Here is a 21,160-nt window from a genome sequence, read left to right on the forward strand (position 1 = left end):
ATTTATAATGTTAATTGCTCGTAATTTGTCATAATATCAGCCCCGTAATGAATTATTATTATTAATTTTATTTATTAATATTAAGGCGACAATTTGCAATGTCTCCCCCTGATGTCGAAATAATTTTTAATTGATAAATTTATACACTTATTTAAAAATAGTCTGAAATATTCATTTTTTTTTTCAACTGTAATTGCGTTAGAAATTATTTTCAAAATACTTATCAATGATAATTTGAAAAATAATCATGATTTGTACATTCAAAAGTAATTAGTTGAGTATTTACATCACACGAGTTTTTGAAATTGTATACAATATTGAGCGTAATTATAAATATGTATTTTTTTGTCTATGAAAGAGAAAAAAAAATACTCAGTAAATAGAAATTGTTGTATAAATAACAAATTTATTAATGAGTTTTCATTATTAAAAATGGGGAGAATTTGCTGGGGCATTGTTGTGATACCACAGATGCAGCTTCATTAAATCTTCAATAAAAAAAACTGCTAAAAAAAAATTTGTCATTAATTATCCTCCTAGCCCAATTATGAATAATAATAATTTTTGTTAATAAGAAATGTTTAAGACTGAAGTTAGTAGACAATTATTTTTTTTTTTTTTTCAATAATTTAATTTAACAACTAAATATGCACATGTAGAAAATTAAAAAAAAACTATATGTGCAATTTTCTGGAATATTTTTTTTTTTTTATTTATCGTTTTTAAAAAAATCAAAACATTATTAGACGTCAGCTATTTTCAGATGAGTGTGAATGTAGCAGACATCAGACAAATTTAAAATTATAAATAAATAGGCTATATAATTAAAAAAAATAATATTTATAAAAAATGCACTTGTTAATTTAAAAACTTTTTAAATGCGCATATTTTAAAATTTTATTTTATTAATTATTTACTCGATTTATTAAAAATTTTAAATTTGTCTGATGTCTGCTACATCCCACACTCATAAATTTTCAAGGTAGTTATATTTTAACAAATACAACTAATGTATTTATTTTTATAAACTGATATAATTTATAATATTGTAATTTAATTTTACATTAAATGGTTTTGTTTCATTAGAAAGAAAAAAAAATTGTTTGCCCGGACTGTTCCGGATACCATAAAAAATAGGACAATTTCAAAAGGTAAATTTAAGGCGGGAAGTTAAAATCTGACATAAAAATCAATTTTTTTTTGATAATTTATTATCGGTAACGATCTTTTGAGATTTAATGCTTTTATGGTCAGTTGAAACGGGTCAATTTGAGATCACTGGTAATGTAATTTGATAACGTTGACAGCTGTCAATTACGTTAACTATTACAAGCATAAATTATTTTAAATCTAATAATGAAAAATAGTCTAAGATGGTTTAGTTTTGATAGGAGGTTAAAATAAATAATTTTCATTATTGATACGCTAATTTTAATGATCTTGAAATCAACAGACAATTATTTGACAATTTTTGGATTTCTTTTCAACAAAACAATGACAAAAAAAAACTAAAAATATGCACATGTAGAAAATTTTAAAACCCACAGATGCAATTTTTAAAAATATTTTTTCTATAATTTATCGTTTTGAAAAAAATCAAAAAATTAGTAGACGTCGGCTAACTTCAGTATCATTAATTTTTAATTTATGAATTTCGATTTATATAAAAGTATTTGAAAATTGGATATATATATTTATAAAATGAAGTCTTGTTGCTCTGAAACTGTATACGATTGTTGATTTAAAATAAATTTTCAAATATTTTTACATGTATGAATATTTTTATACTGTGTCTATGACAAACACATACATATTTGTTTACATAAATATATATACATAAAAACACCGCATAAACAAGTTTGCAAAATTACCTAGATTTTAACCTATATGTGGATGGATTTTGAGAGATAGAATGACAGAAAACTCGGAAACTAAAAAGGTAAATAATTAAAATTATAATCTATCTTTTATTATTTATTAATAATTTTCTACTGACATTAAATTTGCTTTTTTTAAAAAGAAAAAATTTCTCGGTTGTCTGGTGCTTTGCTGTCATAAATAATATTTATTTACTCTATACAATAAACAATGACATGATACTGAAGTTAGTCAAATAATTTTTGGTTTTTTTTTTTCGAAACTAAATTATAAAAAAAAATATTTCAAAAAATTGCACCTATAGCTTTTTTAATTCTACATGTGCATATTTTTAGTTTTTTTTTTCATCATTGATTTATTGAAAAAAAAAAAAATTCAAAAATTGTTAATTGTCTTTTAATTTCAGTATCACGCAATGACACAGATAAATATCAAATTAATATATTATTTTGAATATTTACAGACTCGAAATGCAACTTTGAATATTGGAGATCGCTGTGAAATTCTTCATCGTCTTAGTAACGGCGAAGCTCCAAGTAAATTAGCTGCCGAATATAATGTTTCCAGACAAGCGATTTCTAAGATAAAAAAACGCGAGCAATTTATTTTAAAAGCTGAAAATGTGCTCAAGAGTTGTGATGGAGATGTCACTAAAAAACGATACAGAGCCACCGAGGAAAATCCATTGGAGCAACAGCTTTTCGAGTGGATGAACGAGCAACGAAGAGCGGGAATTCTCATCTCGGGTCCAATGATTAAGAGGCAAGCTTTGCTACTTAATAAGCACCTTGGAGGCAGAGATACTTTTACAGCAAGTGACGGATGGTTGGATAGATTCAAAAAACGACATGCATTCAAAGTAAGCCCTCCAGTAAATAATAAACCGCCGACAGAATCTGTGGATGTAAGTGAAGGTGATGATTTGTTACCAGACTTGGATGGAACTATTGAAGATTTAAATACAATTATTGAAAGTCATGAGCAAGCTGCAGAAATAAATCTTGACTATGTCTATAGTTGTGATGAAAAAGTTCTTTACTGGAAATTAATGCCAGATGAAATGTTACTTGGTATAAATAATAAACCAATGGCTAGTAGAAAGAAACCAAAAAATAGATTAACTATTTTATTTTGTACCAATGCTTCAGGTACACATAAATTACCTTTACTGATAATAGGAAAAACAGCACAGCCACGTTGTTTTAATAACATAAAAAATCTGCCAGTCTTTTATGTAAATCAAGAAAACGTTTGGATGACTTCTGATGTAATGAGGTCGTGGTACAGCTCAGTTTTTTTACCAGAAATAAAAAAGAAACATAATCTTGATAATAATAAAGACATTAAAATAACTTTGATTATGGATAATGCTGACTGTCATCCTTCTGCAGAAGAACTAAATAGTTTATGTGACTCATGTAGGGTGCAGATTTTACCTTCAAATGTAGCACCACTACTACAACCTTTAGATCAGAGTATAATAGAAAAATTTAAAAGGTGTTACAGGAAGATGTTGTTAGAAAAAATCTTAGCTGAGGATGTATGTCACAGTGGTGAAAATTTTCTTAAAACATTTAATCTGTTAGATTGTTGCAATTTATGTGACTTTGCTTGGAGCAAAGTGATGCCAGCGGACATCAGAAGCTGCTGGAGAAATGTCAGTTCTTTAGACGACGAAATTTTTTCAAGTTCTGAAATCGAACAAACTAGAAATTTAATTGAATTATCTTTGGTATCCAAAGACTCTTTTGAATTATTTGATGCCAGCGTATTTAACTATTTATTTAGTAAAATTCCAAAATTCAGTGGATTATCTATTGATCAAGTTAATAATTGGCTCAATGTAGACTCTGATGAAATCGGCTGGCAACCTCGCAGTATTAAGGACATTATTTTAGGACATTATCCTGACAATGATGCTAAAGATGCCGTTGAAGAACTGAACGATCAGGTTTCATATGACGACCAAGATTCTACATCTGCAGACTCAATGTTAGATAATAATTGTCCGACTTTTGTTGAAGCGTTCAACGGTTTCAATATATTTATACGTTGGTATCAAAATAACTGCGATAATTCAAATTCAAATTTACAAGTATTACAGGAAATACATCAGGATCTAATAGGAAAAAAATTAACATAAGTTTATTATAAAGATAATATTATTTAGTGTTTAGAAAAAAAATACTTTTATTTATCTTTACCGAGTGTAAAGATAAAATTTGTTTATTAATTCTTAGATTCTTACGCTTTTTACAATTAAAATTATTGATAAATAATCAAATACTAGCGCAATTTAAGTTGAGCAATATTTAAAATTTAGATTAATATTTAATTTATTTAAATATTAATTAGTATAAATCATTAAACTAGTCGTAGATATTTTTTTTATAATTTTTAACGTAAATATTTGTTTTAAAATAATTTAAGTGACTTTTGTTTTGTTTCTTATAGTAATTTATTAATAATTAAAATTTGTTATTTAAATTTATAATTTTTTTTACATATAATTTTTTTTATTTTTAAGCTAAAAAAAATAAAAAATTTCAGGGTAAATTACCAGGTCTGTCATTTAAATTAATTTTCCTTTGATAAGTTTTTTTTTATTAGTTTATTTGCTACAAAAGTTTAAATAATTATTTATATATTTTATACTAATTAAACTTCATTTTTATGTTTTTAATTATTTAAAAAATATATTTAAAGTAAAAATAAATGTGTAAAGTATCGTGATACTGTAAGTAGCAGACATTAAAAAATTTATTTATTTTAAATAAACAAATAATATATGAGTGTGTATGTAGCGGGCATCAGATAAATTTAAAATTATAAATAAATAGAGTAAATAATTAAAAAAATAATATTTATAAAAATAATTTTAAATTTGTTTAATGTCTGCTACGATCAAACTCATAATAAAATACTTATAGAAAAAACTTGAAAATTGTTTATAAAAAATTGAAAAATATTTTCGTGCATAATTTAAAAATTGTATTTCACTTACAAGTAACTTGTTTATAAAAATTAAAAATTTAATATCTGCTATTTTTGGTATCATATAGTATCAGCTGTCACTTCTTAGTTTTTTTTTTCTAATAATAATCAAACGGATTCAAAGTGATAAATTTATTATAAAAATAAATAATTGTCTGCCTCAAAAGTAATTTTACTCATTAAAAATACAAAGAGGCTGACAGTGGTGCTTTAGTTAAAATTTCAAAATCCGCGGGAAAATTGAATTTAAAAAAAAAAATAAATAAATTTATCTATTTATCTATAGTCGATAACACAATGAAACATAAAAATACTTATGACTCAAGTAGTTATTGAAAGTCACTTCCGTTTGTATCAAGGCGTCAATCGTAATTTAACGAACGCCATCTTGTCTTGGTCGTGTGTCGGCAGTGTGTGGATACGTCGTATGACGAGCAGTTAATAATTACAAAATTTAATTATTTTATTACCACAAATATAAATAAAAATAACGTAAAATTATAAAAAAAATAATAAAATAATGAGTTACGGTCGTCCACCTCCCCGTATTGACGGGATGGTGTCTTTGAAAGTTGATAATTTAACTTACAGAACAACGCCGGAAGATTTACGACGTGTGTTTGAAAGATGTGGAGAAGTTGGTGATATTTATATTCCCCGTGACCGTTTTACACGCGAGAGTCGTGGTTTTGCATTTGTCAGGTAACAGATTTATTATTACATTTTTTTTACTATCATAGCAATTATATTTTTTATTATTTGATAATAGTGCGACGCATACATATTTTTCGTAGTAACAAGCTGTGACGTCATCAATTCTTGTCTCTATTTTAATTACCGGCGATAATAGTATGACTCGTTTGATAATTATGATATTAATAATAATATATTTTAATAATTTTATAGATTTTATGACAAACGTGACGCTGAAGATGCACTTGACGCCATGGACGGACGTCTTTTAGACGGAAGGGAACTTCGTGTACAAATGGCACGTTATGGAAGACCAACATCACCTCACAGAAGCCGTGGAAGTCGTCGCAGAGGAAGGTAATTTATTTATTATCAAATCACTTTTTTTTCCATTATTTATAATATTTATTTACGATTTTATTCTATTTTACTTTTTGTAGATCACGTAGCCGCAGCCGAGATCGCAGACGATCTCGATCTAGATCCCGGTCTAGGTCAAGAAGCCGCGACCGTGACCGCAGACGTTCTTACAGTCGTAGTCACAGTCGTTCCCGGTCAGACAGTAAAAGTTCACGAGGTAAATCTCGTTCACGCAGTAAGTCTGCGGAAAGAGAAAATAGCCGATCAAAGTCTAGGTAATTAATCTTGTTATTTATTGATAATAAATATTTTATTTACTTTAAAAATTATTTTTTATTTTCTCGATCAAATCCTTTAAGTTTTTTTTTTTTTACTCTATTAATTTTTAAATACTTTATGACTTTTACATGGAAGTTTAAAATATTTATGACAATGATCAATATCATGCCTGTCCTAGTTATTTGTTCTCACCAGTACTCAGAAGAATAATGAAAATATTTTTATTTTCATGTGAATCAGAACAATAATTATTTTTTTTAAATTTGAAATATAAAAGAAAAATTAATTTATCAGAACTTTTAATTACTCATACTTTCAAAAGATAATAAATTTTATTTGCTTTAACAAAAATAAAATGATTAAAAAAAAATAATCATAAAAATAATGATAATAATGGAGTAAATAAATGAATTGTTATCTTAATAATTTAATTTCAGGGACTGAGATGGCTGGCTTTGTATGAAAGTACAACAGAATGAGATGCACGTGCCCTGAGTTTAAAATGCAGTTTATTCTGACATTGAAAAAATATAAAAAGGTATAATTAATACTCTAAATACCTTAATCACACTAGCACATTCGCATCTTTTGATCATTTTCGTATTAATCATTTCGACGCACTTCTTTGGGATTTTAATAATAATAATAACAATAATTATAAATACTAATGATTAATTATGAAAATCCAAATTAATTTTATAATATATATATCTACAAACTTATAATTATTATTAGAATTACAATTTATATTTAACAGAACAAAAAGTTTATTTCCAAGTCAATTTTTCTTATTAATTTCTAGACCGCGTTTCATTTTATTTCTTTTTATATTTATAATTATAATTTTTGTCTTTAAAGTTATTACGAATATATATCACACAAGCTTTATCATTAACTACTACTTATCAATTACAAATTGAATATATTATACAATGTTAGTTTGTGTACGAAAAAAAAAAACAATACAACAATTAAACACCAATTTCTATTCACTAATTGTTCTTAATTTTTTTTTTATTTTGTGATAAGTTTTGGTTTATATTTTTTTAACGCGAATTATATAAACTAACTCCCCACGGGTATTCTCTTGTTGACTAAAAGTATTTGTAGAAAATAAAAGTTGACAATTTAAATAAATTTCCCGCCCAAAATTAATAAAATAGTTATAGACAAAGTCTAATTAATTCAATTAAACTTATCGTATTTAAAATAATTAACTTGAAATATTATTGTAGAATTCTTGTATAGATTTTTTTTTAATTTTTTTCTCTCATTACTTCTTAGACGATAAGTTTTGCGTTTTTCTGTAACTACTAATTACAAATTTATTTATGTAACTTTTGCCATTTTTAATAAAATATATAAAAGATAAAAACACAAAATTCTAAATACAAACAAATACAGTTTAGACAAATTAATTTATGTGCATGATGAATGAAATTATTTACTCAAGTGAGTAAAAAAAATTATATAAATTTATATATAACTTTTTTTAATTAAAGTTAGAATTAAAATTAAATCCGTCATATCGAATTAACGCCCTCCCGTTTACAAAAAAAAAAGTTTAGTATAAGTAATTAATAATTAAAAAAAAAAATTAATAAAATTAATTAGTACCCTTGAAACAATCTGGATGCAGCAAAGTTATTGCACATAACTAAGTTGTGATTTTATGGTGCCACAGGCGGTGGAAAGGCGTGGAGTGGCGTGTCGAGTGATGGGGGTAGCTGAGAGCGCTGAGAGTATGCAGTAAGCCGAACTGTAAGCGGGGCTGTATGCTGAGTTTGCTGTATGCAGAGTTAGCGAGCTAAGCGGTTGGCGGTGTCTGGTGATAACGATGATGATGATGGTGACGATGACGATGACGATGACGATGAAGCTCGAGATTCGCGGTGAAAGTGAAAGGCGCTAAGCAGGGTTCCCGTTGCATTAGTGAGTTTGAGTGAACGAACGCGCTCACTCTATTGTGTTGTCATACGGGTGGGTTTGGCCGATTTAAATTTTAGGATCACGTACGAGAGAAATATTATACGCCGTTATAATTATGACGAAGGGGATGACGAAAGCAAGAAACCGAGCCTAGAAGTGAACGAAAAAAAAATATGTATATATGTTTAATAGTCAACGATTATTGATGTCGCAGTCGAGTTTGCTGACATGGGAGACACTTTTTGCTGACGCCTCGTGGTATGTCAGGTTTCCTGTTCAGGATATTTATATAGCCCAGTCAAAACTACAAATAGGAAAAATTCTATAAATTTGGTGCAAATTTGATTGAAGGATGATGTCACTCTCAAAATGAAAAAGTCATCAACTCAAGGGTTGGTAAGAGAAAATATAAAATAAAAACACCTCCAAAAACAGATTTTTCGCAAATATTTCATAAACAAAAAAAAACTTTTAAACGAAGCTTGTAGAGAAAAAAAGTCACATAAAATAGGATATGAAATTTTTTTTGTATCTATACAAATTACACCTAAGGTAACGAACCCAGTGCCCGATCAGGGATTACTCACACATTTACTAAGTATACATATAAAAATACATGGAGTGATCGGGTACTAAGTTTTTTATCATAATAGTTTTGAAATTTCCTAGCTTAAATTTACTAAATTTTCATAAGGATGCGCCACTGAAGTATAAAAAAAATGTGTGTCTATAGCTGAACTGCTTACACCCCATAGCGCAGCTATATATACACATTTTTTTCTACTTCAGTTGCGCATCCTTATAAAAATTAATCAAATTTAAGCTTCAAAATTTCGAAAATTTATCACGTGTTATTTTTATAGATACAAAAAAAATTTCTTATACTTGTTTCTCTCTCCGTTTTGTTTAAAAATTTTTTCTTCCTAAAATATATGCGAAAAATCTGTTTTTGAGGATACTTTTATTTTTTTTCTCATGAACCCCTGGGGTGATGACTTTTATTTAAGGGTGTTAATGAGTGACATTGTAGACCTTTAACCAAATTGGCATCCTTTCGAAAATGTCTCCTATTTCCGAGTTTCAACTGGACTAAATAATCTTGCTCAGGACATGACGTTGACTTGAGAGAGTTTATTGCCGATCCACTTGAAGCTGATTCGAGTATCTTCAGGTTCGGATTCTTAGCTGTTTAAATGCCATCATCTACCTCAACGTAATGCCGTCACTGTGAAACCGTGAGTCTTTTATCTCAAATATTCGGTTGTATTTTTATTTATTTAATTGCAATTTATTTTTTATTTTTTTATCAATTTTTTTTCTTGATTTAGTATCTGTATTTTTACGCGTGTACGAAAGTGGAGATGCTTTAATAATTTTTTTTGTCGTATTCGTTGGTAAAATTATATATAACGGATTTTTATATATTTGCTATTTATAATACCTTGTTTTCAGAATTAATTACCCAATTTTTGATGTAAGTATTGATTTATTTAGATGCTAGATTCTTAATTAGTTTATTTATTTTTTTTAAATTTAACATAGACAGTAAATTAACAACTGATTATCACTCGTGGTATAAATAAATCTTTATTATTAAATCAACAAATGTTTTATTAATTTATTAATTATATTTATCACCTATTTACAGATATATATATTCCTATATATATATTTGTACTTTTTCATACCCTATATAAAAATGCTAATTAGTCAATAAAATTTGATTGGATTTTAAATATTAATTACTAAAATTTTTAGTATCAACAATTATAATTAATTGATTGCTTCGTTTAAGTTTTAAACTTTTAATTAAGTTTATTTATTATTAATTTTAAATCTTACTATCTATTACGTATTGGCATTTGTAAGTTATTTTGAGAAAACTAAAATTCTATCTATGAATTTTAAAATTAAAACATTTTTAAAAAATTCTTAATTAAAGAAAAAAAAAAAAAATAAGAATTCACGTTGAAATTATTATTCAACAGATTCACGTCCTCAATTAAAAATGTAATTAATCATTAAGGCAATAAACATTATTCAACGCTATGTTAATTATAGCTTTTGACTTTCTGTTTTGGTAATCAAGTAAGGCTTTAGTGTGCGTCCAATAATGTACAATAACACAGCTAGTATATGTCCAACAAAGTAGACACTCTTGTAATAAATATATATGCTACCAAAATTAAGTAATTGAAAGCCGAATGAGAGGTAAGCCATGCAGTTAAACCTCAATAACCATAGAAAATACCACCATCCTTTTCTTGTCTAAAAAAAATTTTTTATAATTAATTCGTAGATTAATTAATTAATCCAGATGTCTATAAATAAAACAACATTTAAATATTTGACTTACTAAGCTGTTTTCCTTGCTTTGAGTGTAAAATTTAACATAAGTATCTTCTATTGGAAGGAATAAAACAACGGAAAATATTCCAACGAAATATCCAAAAGCGTATCCATGCCAAATTGTTGAAACGAAGAATGTCGCAGCCGCTCGTAAATTTCTCCACGGAAATACTTTATATACATAATTAGCCATCCAGTATTGAACAGTAATATTCCATCGTTTCATTGCCGTTCTCACTAAATAACTTTTTTCAACTCCCCACAAATCAATGTTGTATACAGTCTCAAAGTCCATTTTCTCTTCCTTTATTTTCTCTGGATTTAGAGCGCTATAAAAAGATTCATTAATTACAATTGTAAATAATTAAAATTACTTAAATCAATAATTGGCTATAGTTTTATAAATATCCAAGCCAAGGGAAGTTGTATATACATGTATATATTGAAGTAGAAAATCCAGCCAAGTGCTGATCCACGTTAATTTTGACACAATTTATATTTAAAAGATCAATAAAGTAAATTGTGCAAAAATAAACTTGCAGCAGTACTTGGTTTGATATTCTGCGCCAATAATTAAATGATAAATGTATAGATGAATGTATGTACATTTGCTCGGCTAGTTTGTAGTCCTTGGGTCCGAGACCAGATCGAGGCTCTGAGCTGACAGGGTACACTCCTAAACCAGCCATTTGACAAACGCACTCGGAAAACATCATCCCTATGTATAATCTTGTGCGGAAAATTAAAAATGATGGGTAAATGTACCAGAGTCGGTACCAAAATGGTCTTTCTTGGAATTCTTCAGTCAGTACATACTAAAAAATTATATATTTTTAGTTAAAAATTCATTATCAGTACAGTCGAACTCCATTATCTCGGAACTGTCCCTCAATCGTAACTCCCACTAAGAGCTGCGTCCTCCCACCAGATGCTATACATTTGTATGTGTCTGTATATTTATCTATACGTTATTTATGTAAATGTAAAAACGCATGCGTGTAGTTTACTTTTCAAGAAAGAAGGGACATCCGTTAACTTAAAAATGTTTAATTTCCGCTCTTTCGTAAACTAGTTAATGGAGTTCGACTGTCCCATTTGTGGCCACTGCTCCATTTTTGGACATTCAATACTTTTTAATTAATAAGAAGTATAAATGTAATTTCATTTTAATAGTGGGGTAAAAGTATTTTTGAAAACAATTTAAAAATTGTCATTGGGTCTTTTACAAATTTTTTAAATCAAAATTTTCAAGTGTCCAAAACTGGTACCTGTACCCTGTGTCAACCCAATAAATAACTTACGTAATTTGGATATATGTGATTGGCTAACAAAAAAATGACTGTAGATACACCTATAAATTTTAATTTGTAAAGAGTTGGCTCCCAACATTCAATATAATCTGAAAACTTTCTATTGATACAATCATAGTATGTTCTATACCTGTAGAAAGGTCCTGTAATAATTTTAAAATTAATTATTGTTGTATTGATTGGGCTTGGAGTAAAAATAAAGCTACCGAGTTAATAATACCTGTTAAAATACCCATATAACTCCAACCATAGTGTACAACATCTAGAAAACTAATATTTTTCATGGCTTTGTAACATTGAATATCTGGATTAGTTTTTAATTCCTCCAATGCTGCATTTAATTCAAAACCCATAGCACCATATTTCAACGTCATCAACATTAATATTAAATTAGTGTGTGTTGAAATTTCCGGTAGTCCATACCATTCAGTTAATCTGGATATTATCAGTAGATAAAAGAATGAAAAGAAAAAAGAAGTCGTATGTCTATTCCTGTAATAAAGTTAATTTTTTAAATTAATTTACAGCAATAAAAACAATAGTCATATATATAATTAAATTTAAGTATGTAATGATAAAATGACTAATAAATAATGAGTAATGACATTTTGAACGATAATGAAAATAGCAGATATCAGGCAATTTTTATAAATGAGTTCATTGTAAGTAAAATAAAATTTTTAGAACATGCAGAGAAAAATGGCTCCAAGTTTTAGATTTGAAATTTTTAAGTTTTTTATTTGTTTATTTAAAATAAATAAATTTTTTTAATGTCTGTTACTTTCATTATTATAATTTTTAATGATAGTAAAGTTAACGGACATCTAACAATTTGTATAACTTTGAAATAATAAATAAAAATGGTTATAAAATAAAAATAAAAAAATGCATGTTTAGAAAATTCAAAATTTAGTACATGCATTTTTTAAAATTTTATTTTTTTATATGTAATTAAAAAATTGTCGTATGTCTTCTACATTTGCTCTCATCCATTTATATAATTCTGAAGTTAGTAGACAATTAAAAATTTTTCGATTTTTTTTTAGAACAAATCAATTGAAAAAATACAGAATTGAAAAATGCACATGTAGAAAATTCAAAAAACTATGAACGCAATTTTTAAAAAAATTTTTTTTTTTTATAACTTATCGTTTAAAAAAAATAAAAAAATTATTAAACGTCAGCTAACTTCAGTTTCATAAAATGTTGAATAATTACCTAGGAGACAATTGTGAAATAATCACCGCACATATTATGGTCATAATAATTGGATGAAGAATATCCCATCCAGAAACAATAAGTGATACAAAAAATCCCACTCCAGTACTTATCCATTGTTTATTAAATGGATTTTTAATAGAACGAAAGTAATTACCAAATCCTATGAGACCAATAAGTAAACCAACATAAATTATATCATCGAGCATCATGATGCTGCTAAAATAAGTATCAAACTTGGTGTGTATCCAGTGAGTGACTAAATTCCCAACGTTATCGCACACTGAGTTTATTTAACTTTAACAGTCACAGATTTACTTCTACTTGTTCCCACATTTCTCGAACGTTTTTTTTTCTTTACTTTGTTTCAACGTCGTTGTATAATCAGTAATAGCAATTATCATTTAAGCCACATGCTCAATTATGTATTTGTAAAAATTTAAATATATATAAATAAGATTCAGTAACTTGTATCACAAATATGAACTTTGAACACTTTTTAATTATCTGTTTATGTTATGCTTCTGATTAACTTTTTTCATTATATAGTTCTTTTTCCTACTTACGTGTCTATAAACATATCTTTGTACAGTAAAAAATAAGTACTTGGATATCTATAAATATACCTACAAGTACTTAGTTATGTCCATGTTGTGTTGCAAGTACGTACACAACAATGACAAGAATTATTGAAAGTGCTGCCTCTTGTGATTTACAAAGTAATCAAAATTTTGTTTTCATTTCAAAACCGGTATAAATAAAAAGTAAACGCACAATAATAATCTGTCATTTAATTTAACTGATAACTATATTTTAGAGGAAATATTTTTATTTTAATATATAATTATGACGAGAGAAATAATTACCATACAATTAGGACACTATGCTAATTATGTTGGTGCGCATTGGTGGAATTTACAGGTTAGTTTGTATTTAGTATTTTAAATAAATTTAATTATTGTAATGATTATAATTATAATTTATATTAATTACGTTGTTTATTTTTTTAAATTAGGAGGCTGGTTTTTCATTTGATTCATCGAAACCCAGTGAAATAAATCATGATGTTTTGTATCGTGAAGGAGAAACACCACGAGTATGTTTATTTTAATTGTAATTAATTAATTAATTAATTGATTAAGGGTATTTATAAACGGTACTGCCCAATTTTTTGAAATATTTAATGACGAACTCTCAAAAGTATCAGAATTTTATCAATTAATTAAAAAATATATTGAAGTATTAATTTAAAATTAAAACGCAATTGCACTTCAAGATCTAGAATTTAAAAAAAATTACTTACAGTTGTCATCAATTGGGAGACAAACAAAATTTGAAAAATAAATTTCAGTAAAATTTATGTCTATTTTATAATTCGAATTTTCAAATTTTGTAGGCTAAAATTCATTTAATAAATTTCGTTTGACTCCTAGTTGATGACAACTGTAATTTTTTTTTTAATTCTATACTACGGTGAAATTGTAACTACTTTGTCTTTTTTGCAATTAATGTTTTTATTTTTTTTTTAAGTAATTAATAAAATTTTAATACGGTTTGACAGTTGTCATTGAATATTTTTAAAAAGTGGACACTGTCTACTCAAATAGCACAGAGACAACTTTAAGATGTCTTTTAAAAGGTCAAGACAACTTTTTTTGTCTCAAAGAAAAGTTTTTTTTTATATAAATAAAGTATACAGATGTCAGTTTTAGGAGTCATAGGAAATTAGTCTTCTTTATTCCGTCCTAAAAAAGTCATTTCAATTAAAAAATCGTTCAGATGATGACTTATTTGACAGTTTTTTGTTGTCACTTGTCTTGTCTTTTAAGCAGATATTTTTTCTGTGATAAATTTCTGATTGTTTTGTCAACATTTTGGTGTTCTATCAATAGATCAAAAAACAGCCTCAAAACTTGTATCTTACAGATGTCAAAGCTGACAATTGGAAATTTTTTAAATATTAGAATAAATAGATAAAATGTAAACAGGATAGAAATTAGAAAATGTACATTTAGATAATTGAATAATGAGTACGCGCATTTTTTCACTTTAATTATTCTAATAGTTAATTAATTTATTTAAAAGTTATAAATTGTCTCATGTAAATACAAAAAATTGATGGGTGTCTGCTATTTTTATCAAAATTTATTTATTTAAAAATAAATTGATAATTAAATAAATTAATTTTATAGAAAGAAGTGACATTTACACCACGACTGCTGGCGGTTGATTTAAAAGGATCATTGGGATATTTAAATGAACGAGGTTTTTTGTACGACGATCCTAAGGATGTCAAGAGCCTTGAATGTTTGTGGGAAGATGGTAAAGTGGAAATTACTGCAGAGGAACCTATTCCAGTTGCTCCGTTTGTTCATAGTCTTGATACAAATTCAGCAAGTGGAGACGGTAAATTAGACGTGACAAAATTAAATTTTGAAAATGATGTGACCAGTTGGACTGATTATTTGGTACCACGTTTTCATCCGAGAACTGTTAATATTATCAGGGAGTACAAGCATCAGTGTAAAGATAAACCCTTTGATGTATTTAATTATGGGTTTAATTTACTGAAGAATGAAGAATTTTTTGATGAATTTTCTGATAGAATTAGACAGTATGCTGAGGAATGCGATTCACTTCAAGGTTTTCAAGTAAATAAATCTTTTATAAAATACATTTATTAATTATCTGTAATTATTACAAATTTATCATTTATAATTCCAGGTATTGATGGACTCGACAGATGGATTCAGTGGATTTGGGTCAGCTTGTCTGGAATATTTACGTGACGAATATGGAAATAGTATTTTAGCTTTTCCACTAATCGAAGGCGGATCTAATGAAATGTCAGCATCAAATTTAATAAAAGTAGTTAACACCGCACTATGTTGGGAAAAACTTGGCGAACATGCGTCGTTATTTAGTCCTCTGTCTTGTGGAGAGCAAGGTTGGCCTTGTCCAGGACCGCAACGTAAATTCGAAAATTTAACTTACGATCTTAATTTAAAATATCACACCAGCGCAATACTGGCGACTGCTCTAGACACTCTGAGTCTCCGATACCGTCACAAAGAATTTACAATGTCAGCTTTGTCAGACTTGTGCGCTGATTTAAATAAATTGGGACGTAAAGCCGCGGCTACAAGTCTCAGTTTGCCATTCCCAATGACCGTTAAAAACGATTTGATTGACGTGTTGGATAATTTAGAGGGACCACTCTGGACAAGTCTAACTCCCAGTTGTAAAATAATTAAAGACAAAAGTATGCACAGTCTCGCACTGCGTGGTGTCAATGAAGATCGACTTAAGAGGCCACTTGCTGAGGCTAAAAAACAAATGGAGAAACCGGCTTATCGGTGCTCAAGTGTTCATGAAATGATGACTATGTATCTTGCGTACTCTTGTCATGCTTCTGCTTGTTATTTGACGACTGCTGAAGCACCTCTTAATGTCCCTGTTCCATTCCCAAGAATTTTTAACAACAATGTCCATGCGAATGGTGATATTGCCAGCTGGCCTGTCGCTGAAGGTATTAATATTTATTTTATCATTTTTATATATATTATTTACCATCTTTTATTTTTTATCTCAGATGTTAAATCCATTCCTGTCCTTGCTGGGCTCCACAGTGGCAGTGGATTAGCTTTCATGTTCAATTCACTCCACACTCAAGCTTCAAGAGTCAAAAGCATCAGGAGGTTTCATATGTTTGAAGAATCTGGTCTTGAACAAGATGATTTCATTCACTGCTTGAATTCCTTACTTGATAGCAAAGAATCTTATGAAGATAATTACATTTAATTTAATGTATTATTAAGTTTATATACTTTTACAATATAATTTTATACTTTTAAATGTTTATTTGAATTTTATTTATTTAATAATTGGATGAATGCTTGATTAATTATTAATTAATTCAGATAGAATATCTATAAACTAAATAGTTGATAAGCTTGAATACTTAATAACTAATGGTGTTTTTTAAATTTGAATCACGACTAGCGTGAGAATAATTTTTAACGTGGGCACGAACAGGTGAGGTTGTTTTTTTTTATCACGCAATAGCTGAATATGAGGGTCAGATTGTAATTTTTTTATTTTTTAATTCGAATTCTTTTATTCTTTATAAATAAGATTAAAAAAATTTCATTCACGAACTTATTGAGCACCGAGTGCTTAGAAAACGTAATTTAATATTTTAACATAATAGATTTTTTTACGGGTAAATATTTTAGCATAACATAAATATATGAAATGTCTTTTATTTTAAATTATTAATTTCGTTGAGTTGTATAAATAATAATACAAATATATCCCTTATATATGGGAGCGCCAGGCACACCCCAGAGTTATTAGAAACTATTTTGTATTGAACATCAGAGTAGTCTACTGTTTATTTTTAATTCAGTATTTCTCACGACGCGAGGAATATCTATTCTCTTGTGTGCATTCGATATTAATATGAAATTATTTTTAAAATTGCATTGTTAATAATAATAATAATAATAATCATATTTATATTTATAATAAATAACTGAGAATGGGAAATAAAGTCGCAACTTTCACTGAAGAACAATTAGAAGAATATCAAGACTGCACATTTTTAACGCGCAAAGAAATTCTCAGGTACAAATAATAATAAATAGATAAATATTTTAAAAAATAATCTGTAGAAAAAAAAGATTTGGTGCAAGAAATATTTTGCACTATGAACTGAAGACAAAAAATTTCTTGGCGCAAGAATTTTCTATTCATTCCAAAAAAATTTTTATTTTCAATTTATTATACAAAAAATTTATTGGAAAAAGTAAAAATTTGATGATCATAAAGTTAACAGACAGTTAAAAATTTTTGGAGTTTATTTTAAACAAATCAATGACGGGAATAAAAAATATAAAAATATGTACATGTAGAAAATTCAAAAAACTATTAGACGTCAGCCAATTTCAATATCATAAAATTTTCTTGAGACGAGAAAAAAATTTTAGTGCCAAGAAATGCTTTTTTTCTGTGCATATATTAATTTAAATTACTTATCAATAATATTATAGAATTTTTAAACGGTTTCGTGAAATGGGAGATACGGGAGCGGTACCAAAAACGATGACACCTGAACAAGCGTCCCAATTAAAACTGCCTTTATCCTGTTTATCAAAAATTCCTGAGCTAAAAGTAAAATAAAATACATTTTTAAAAAACTACTTAACGTTAATATTTTGATATCTGATTACAATAATTTATTATAATTATTATTTTAAAGGAAAATCCATTTAGAGATCGGATAGCGGAGGTATTTACCAAGTGCAGTGATCCAGGAAGTGAAGAAGAAGGTATCTGTTTCGAGGAGTTCTTGGAGATGATGTCAGTATTTTCAGAGCAAGCACCTCGGGATCTTAAAGTATTTTATGCTTTTAAGATTTACGGTAAGACGTTTTGTCTAGATATTAAGTATAGAGACTAGGGACTAGAGACTAGACCCCCAACTGTGGGAAGCGAACGGCAAGTTCTAGGTCACAATCCTGCATACAAGACTCTTTTACGTGGGTGTATTTAGTGGCAGCTATCCTTCATGTAGATAGATAATGATAATGAGATAAAGTAAATTACCGTAGAGCCATTCCCTTCCGCTTCTCAAGTGACCAATGACTACTTAAATTATTTCATTGTATATGTATGTCTTCAAAGTACTTTAAACTTTGCCTTTTCTGTGGTTTTATTTATTATCCATTACCTTCTAAGTCTGTGTAATTATAAATTATAATTTTTAGATTTTGACGAGGACGGATTTGTGGGTACGAGTGATTTAGAACGTACGTGTCGTCAATTGGTACAAGATGGACTGACAGACGAAGAGGTCGGAACGATTTGCCGTAAAGTACTTGAGGAATGCGATATCGATGGTGACGGTGCATTGTCTTATCTTGAGTTTGAAAATGTCGTCACGAAAGCATCGGATTTTTTGTCAACTTTTCATATAAGAATCTGAAGTTAAATAAAATAAATAGTGATGGTTTAATGGTACCGGTTTGATGAAGAAACGTGTCTGGTTGTATATATAACAATGTCGTGGGAGAAATAAATGGGATGTGGAGCTAAAGTTAATGCTGAGAAAAAGAGGAGAGAAGATGAAGATGAAAGAAGGGCAATAAGAAAAATAGTTCTCTGACCCGTGGACTGGTTTCCCTGTGCTCTCATAAGAGACGCTAATTTATCGTTCGTGCATGGATAAATTGGAATAAGAGTACAATTTACATAAATACATCTGCAGAAATGTCGACGTCAGAGAAAACCACAAGTAAATTGCTGCAACTCCACGCGACACAAGGTTCCAATAAAATGTGCTGCTGTTTTTATGGATTGAGAATCATAAATTTTACGTCAATCTCTTATTGTACAGCTGGTTGGCAATAAGTGAAAAAGAAAAAATAAATATATATGAATTTTAAAATTAAAAAAAAAAAAATATGCATATAAAAATTTATTATTGAAAAGGTAATAATTTAATTAAGACGAGAAAGTAATGACGACGACAACAACTGCGACAGAGTGTGCGATCGATTTTAGTGTTCACCACGCCTTGGATCGGTGGAGCGTCAACTTAAAAAGCGGTCGAAATTGGAGATACCACCTTGTTCCACGAAGGCGGGACAGTTATAGAGTCGGGGCGAGCAGTAACTAACCGAGTCTCGACGAAACCAAGGCCATCCGGTCACTTGGCTTGGATACCCCTCGGTCCCTCCTGCTTACACCACCCCCTTCACTGGTTTGGCACACACGAGGATCAAGAAGAAGAAGAAGCAGAAGTAAAAGCAAAAACAAAAGGAAAATAAAAAATAACGATGAAGCAAAACGTGTAAGCCCTTCTTGTGCCTTTACTTTGAAATATCACATTCTAGTCTACTCTTTTTCCATCTCGACTCTCTTATTAGTTTTTTAGTTGGCTTCATCTTTAACCGCTTCCTCTGTATTGGCTTCACCTGGTAGGAAGATCTTAACTCTTTGCTTCCAAAATTTAAAACCAGTGATTTCTTTCGGTAAGCCCGAGAATATATATTATGGTGGTTATTTGAAGCGGTCTTTAAGTACAAGGATATAAAGAAGTAGATGTAAGAAAAAAAAAATAATAATAAGAGTAGAATAATAAAATAAGAATTAAAAATAAAATGCAAAAGGTGGGAAGGCGGGAGTACACTCGAGGCAAAATGAGAAGACGAAAGATCGCAACGAAGGATTGAACAGAGTGTGTGGAGGTGGATGAAATAATAAGAGGGAGAACAAGAGATTTTGAGTCTGAAGGTGAAGCAGGAGAGCCGCAGCAAGGGGAAAGGTGAGCAAGAAAAATAAGGAGGAGGTGAGACGCAGGAGGCTGGAAGGCGGATTTTAAAGGCAACTTTTATGGCCAAGCGTGGGCGACTGAACCGGCTTCTCGGTGCTGAGACTACTCTCGAAGCTTTGGCTCCGGGATTCCCGAGCATCTGAGCAACCTCGTCCACGGATCTGCAAGTACATTGCCAAGGGGATCAAAGATACTAGATGTGTATACACACATTATACATAAATATAAATATATATGTAGAGTGTAGTATTAGTATATATAGAATTGGTTATATATTACACATTGGCACGAGCCATTTCGTTGGAAAAGACTGCAAGCCATCGGTTCTTTGCATCGTAATTCGTACTTACGTCTCTCGATACGACTCTTAATGCATGGGTACCGTATCTCTTCGATGGGAAAACCCTCGGGATGAGATCCACGATCGTTTCTCTCTTGTCGTGATAGATATTTCGTGGAAATAAAAAAAAATTACAAGCAACATAAAACTCGTTAGTTAGCAATGGATGCGTGGGAAATTGTAGATCATCTGGTTCGAGTAGAGACATCAGTTCATTAGTTACTTAATTATATAACTTTAACTATAAATTTATGTTATATACCTATTAAGTATACATATATATAAAATAGAAATGTAAGAGAGCAGAAAGAAGAGACTTATTCACCTATTGCCGCTTCAAGGTCGCACTTATATACGGGCGACCAAGTCGAAATAATATCGGAGCCACGTAGCGTATATATTCGCGGTGGTCGGACGGTTAAATAAGAACCGAGCTAGCAAGAGTTTTGAGTTAAGCGAGAAGCAGTAACGTGG

The 21,160-nt window shown here is 28.9% G+C and overlaps 5 protein-coding genes across 6 annotated transcripts; 4 read left to right on the top strand and 1 right to left on the bottom strand.

The window, feature by feature from the left end:
• Positions 1-1,707: 1,707 nt before the first annotated feature.
• Positions 1,708-4,179, top strand: LOC103574150 (jerky protein homolog-like). Its single transcript, XM_008553536.2, has 2 exons — positions 1,708-1,939; positions 2,342-4,179. The coding sequence occupies exons 1-2, from the start codon at positions 1,913-1,915 to the stop codon at positions 4,019-4,021; spliced, it is 1,707 nt and encodes a 568-aa protein (XP_008551758.1). The 5' UTR covers positions 1,708-1,912; the 3' UTR covers positions 4,022-4,179.
• A 1,068-nt stretch (positions 4,180-5,247) lies between these two features.
• Positions 5,248-10,095, top strand: LOC103574151 (serine/arginine-rich splicing factor 2). 2 transcript variants are annotated; one of them, XR_008403951.1, is made up of 5 exons: positions 5,248-5,574; positions 5,779-5,922; positions 6,006-6,200; positions 6,642-6,742; positions 7,889-10,095. XR_008403951.1 is itself a non-coding variant. In XM_008553537.3 (4 exons), the coding sequence occupies exons 1-4, from the start codon at positions 5,393-5,395 to the stop codon at positions 6,646-6,648; spliced, it is 528 nt and encodes a 175-aa protein (XP_008551759.1). In that variant the 5' UTR covers positions 5,248-5,392; the 3' UTR covers positions 6,649-7,200. The 2 variants fall into 2 exon arrangements, 1 of the variants encoding a protein (XP_008551759.1); XM_008553537.3 differs by lacking the exon at positions 7,889-10,095 and having other exon boundaries at positions 6,642-7,200.
• On the bottom strand, positions 9,738-13,663 carry LOC103574153 (lysophospholipid acyltransferase 7). Its single transcript, XM_008553539.3, has 6 exons — positions 13,011-13,663; positions 12,013-12,284; positions 11,784-11,935; positions 11,089-11,297; positions 10,490-10,811; positions 9,738-10,401 (listed from the first exon to the last, which is right to left on the bottom strand). The coding sequence occupies exons 1-6, from the start codon at positions 13,220-13,222 to the stop codon at positions 10,189-10,191; spliced, it is 1,380 nt and encodes a 459-aa protein (XP_008551761.1). The 5' UTR covers positions 13,223-13,663; the 3' UTR covers positions 9,738-10,188.
• Positions 13,664-13,794: 131 nt separating this feature from the next.
• Positions 13,795-16,869, top strand: LOC103574154 (protein misato). The gene is made up of 5 exons (XM_053740534.1): positions 13,795-13,931; positions 14,026-14,106; positions 15,203-15,661; positions 15,735-16,539; positions 16,603-16,869. The coding sequence occupies exons 1-5, from the start codon at positions 13,857-13,859 to the stop codon at positions 16,809-16,811; spliced, it is 1,629 nt and encodes a 542-aa protein (XP_053596509.1). The 5' UTR covers positions 13,795-13,856; the 3' UTR covers positions 16,812-16,869.
• A 681-nt stretch (positions 16,870-17,550) lies between these two features.
• On the top strand, positions 17,551-19,039 carry LOC103574155 (calcium and integrin-binding family member 3). Its single transcript, XM_053740709.1, has 4 exons — positions 17,551-17,636; positions 18,062-18,182; positions 18,271-18,433; positions 18,779-19,039. Exons 1-4 carry the CDS (start codon positions 17,551-17,553, stop codon positions 18,994-18,996), a joined length of 588 nt encoding a protein of 195 aa, XP_053596684.1. The 3' UTR covers positions 18,997-19,039.
• The last annotated feature ends 2,121 nt before the right edge of the window (positions 19,040-21,160 follow it).

The sequence above is a fragment of the Microplitis demolitor genome, chromosome 7 (genome assembly GCF_026212275.2).
Source record: "Microplitis demolitor isolate Queensland-Clemson2020A chromosome 7, iyMicDemo2.1a, whole genome shotgun sequence".
Taxonomy (NCBI): domain Eukaryota; kingdom Metazoa; phylum Arthropoda; class Insecta; order Hymenoptera; family Braconidae; genus Microplitis; species Microplitis demolitor.

Bases quoted from the DNA above. Each gene is read 5' to 3' on its own strand.
- LOC103574150 (XM_008553536.2), top strand. From the start codon at position 1,913: ATGACAGAAAACTCGGAAACTAAAAAG. The intron at 1,940-2,341 runs GTAAATAATTAA...GAATATTTACAG, and splicing joins AAAACTCGGAAACTAAAAAG to ACTCGAAATGCAACTTTGAA.
- LOC103574151 (XM_008553537.3), top strand. From the start codon at position 5,393: ATGAGTTACGGTCGTCCACCTCCCCGTATTGACGGGATGGTGTCTTTG. The intron at 5,575-5,778 runs GTAACAGATTTA...ATAATTTTATAG, and splicing joins CGTGGTTTTGCATTTGTCAG to ATTTTATGACAAACGTGACG. The intron at 5,923-6,005 runs GTAATTTATTTA...TACTTTTTGTAG, and splicing joins GGAAGTCGTCGCAGAGGAAG to ATCACGTAGCCGCAGCCGAG.
- LOC103574153 (XM_008553539.3), bottom strand. From the start codon at position 13,222: ATGATGCTCGATGATATAATTTATGTTGGTTTACTTATTGGTCTCATA. The intron at 12,285-13,010 runs GTAATTATTCAA...ACTTTATTACAG, and splicing joins ATTTCACAATTGTCTCCTAG to GAATAGACATACGACTTCTT. The intron at 11,298-11,783 runs GTAAGTTATTTA...ATAATTTTTTAG, and splicing joins ATCACATATATCCAAATTAC to TATGTACTGACTGAAGAATT.
- LOC103574154 (XM_053740534.1), top strand. From the start codon at position 13,857: ATGACGAGAGAAATAATTACCATACAATTAGGACACTATGCTAATTAT. The intron at 14,107-15,202 runs GTATGTTTATTT...TTAATTTTATAG, and splicing joins GTGAAGGAGAAACACCACGA to AAAGAAGTGACATTTACACC. The intron at 16,540-16,602 runs GTATTAATATTT...TTTTTATCTCAG, and splicing joins CAGCTGGCCTGTCGCTGAAG to ATGTTAAATCCATTCCTGTC.
- LOC103574155 (XM_053740709.1), top strand. From the start codon at position 17,551: ATGGGAAATAAAGTCGCAACTTTCACTGAAGAACAATTAGAAGAATAT. The intron at 17,637-18,061 runs GTACAAATAATA...ATAATATTATAG, and splicing joins ACGCGCAAAGAAATTCTCAG to AATTTTTAAACGGTTTCGTG. The intron at 18,434-18,778 runs GTAAGACGTTTT...TATAATTTTTAG, and splicing joins TTATGCTTTTAAGATTTACG to ATTTTGACGAGGACGGATTT.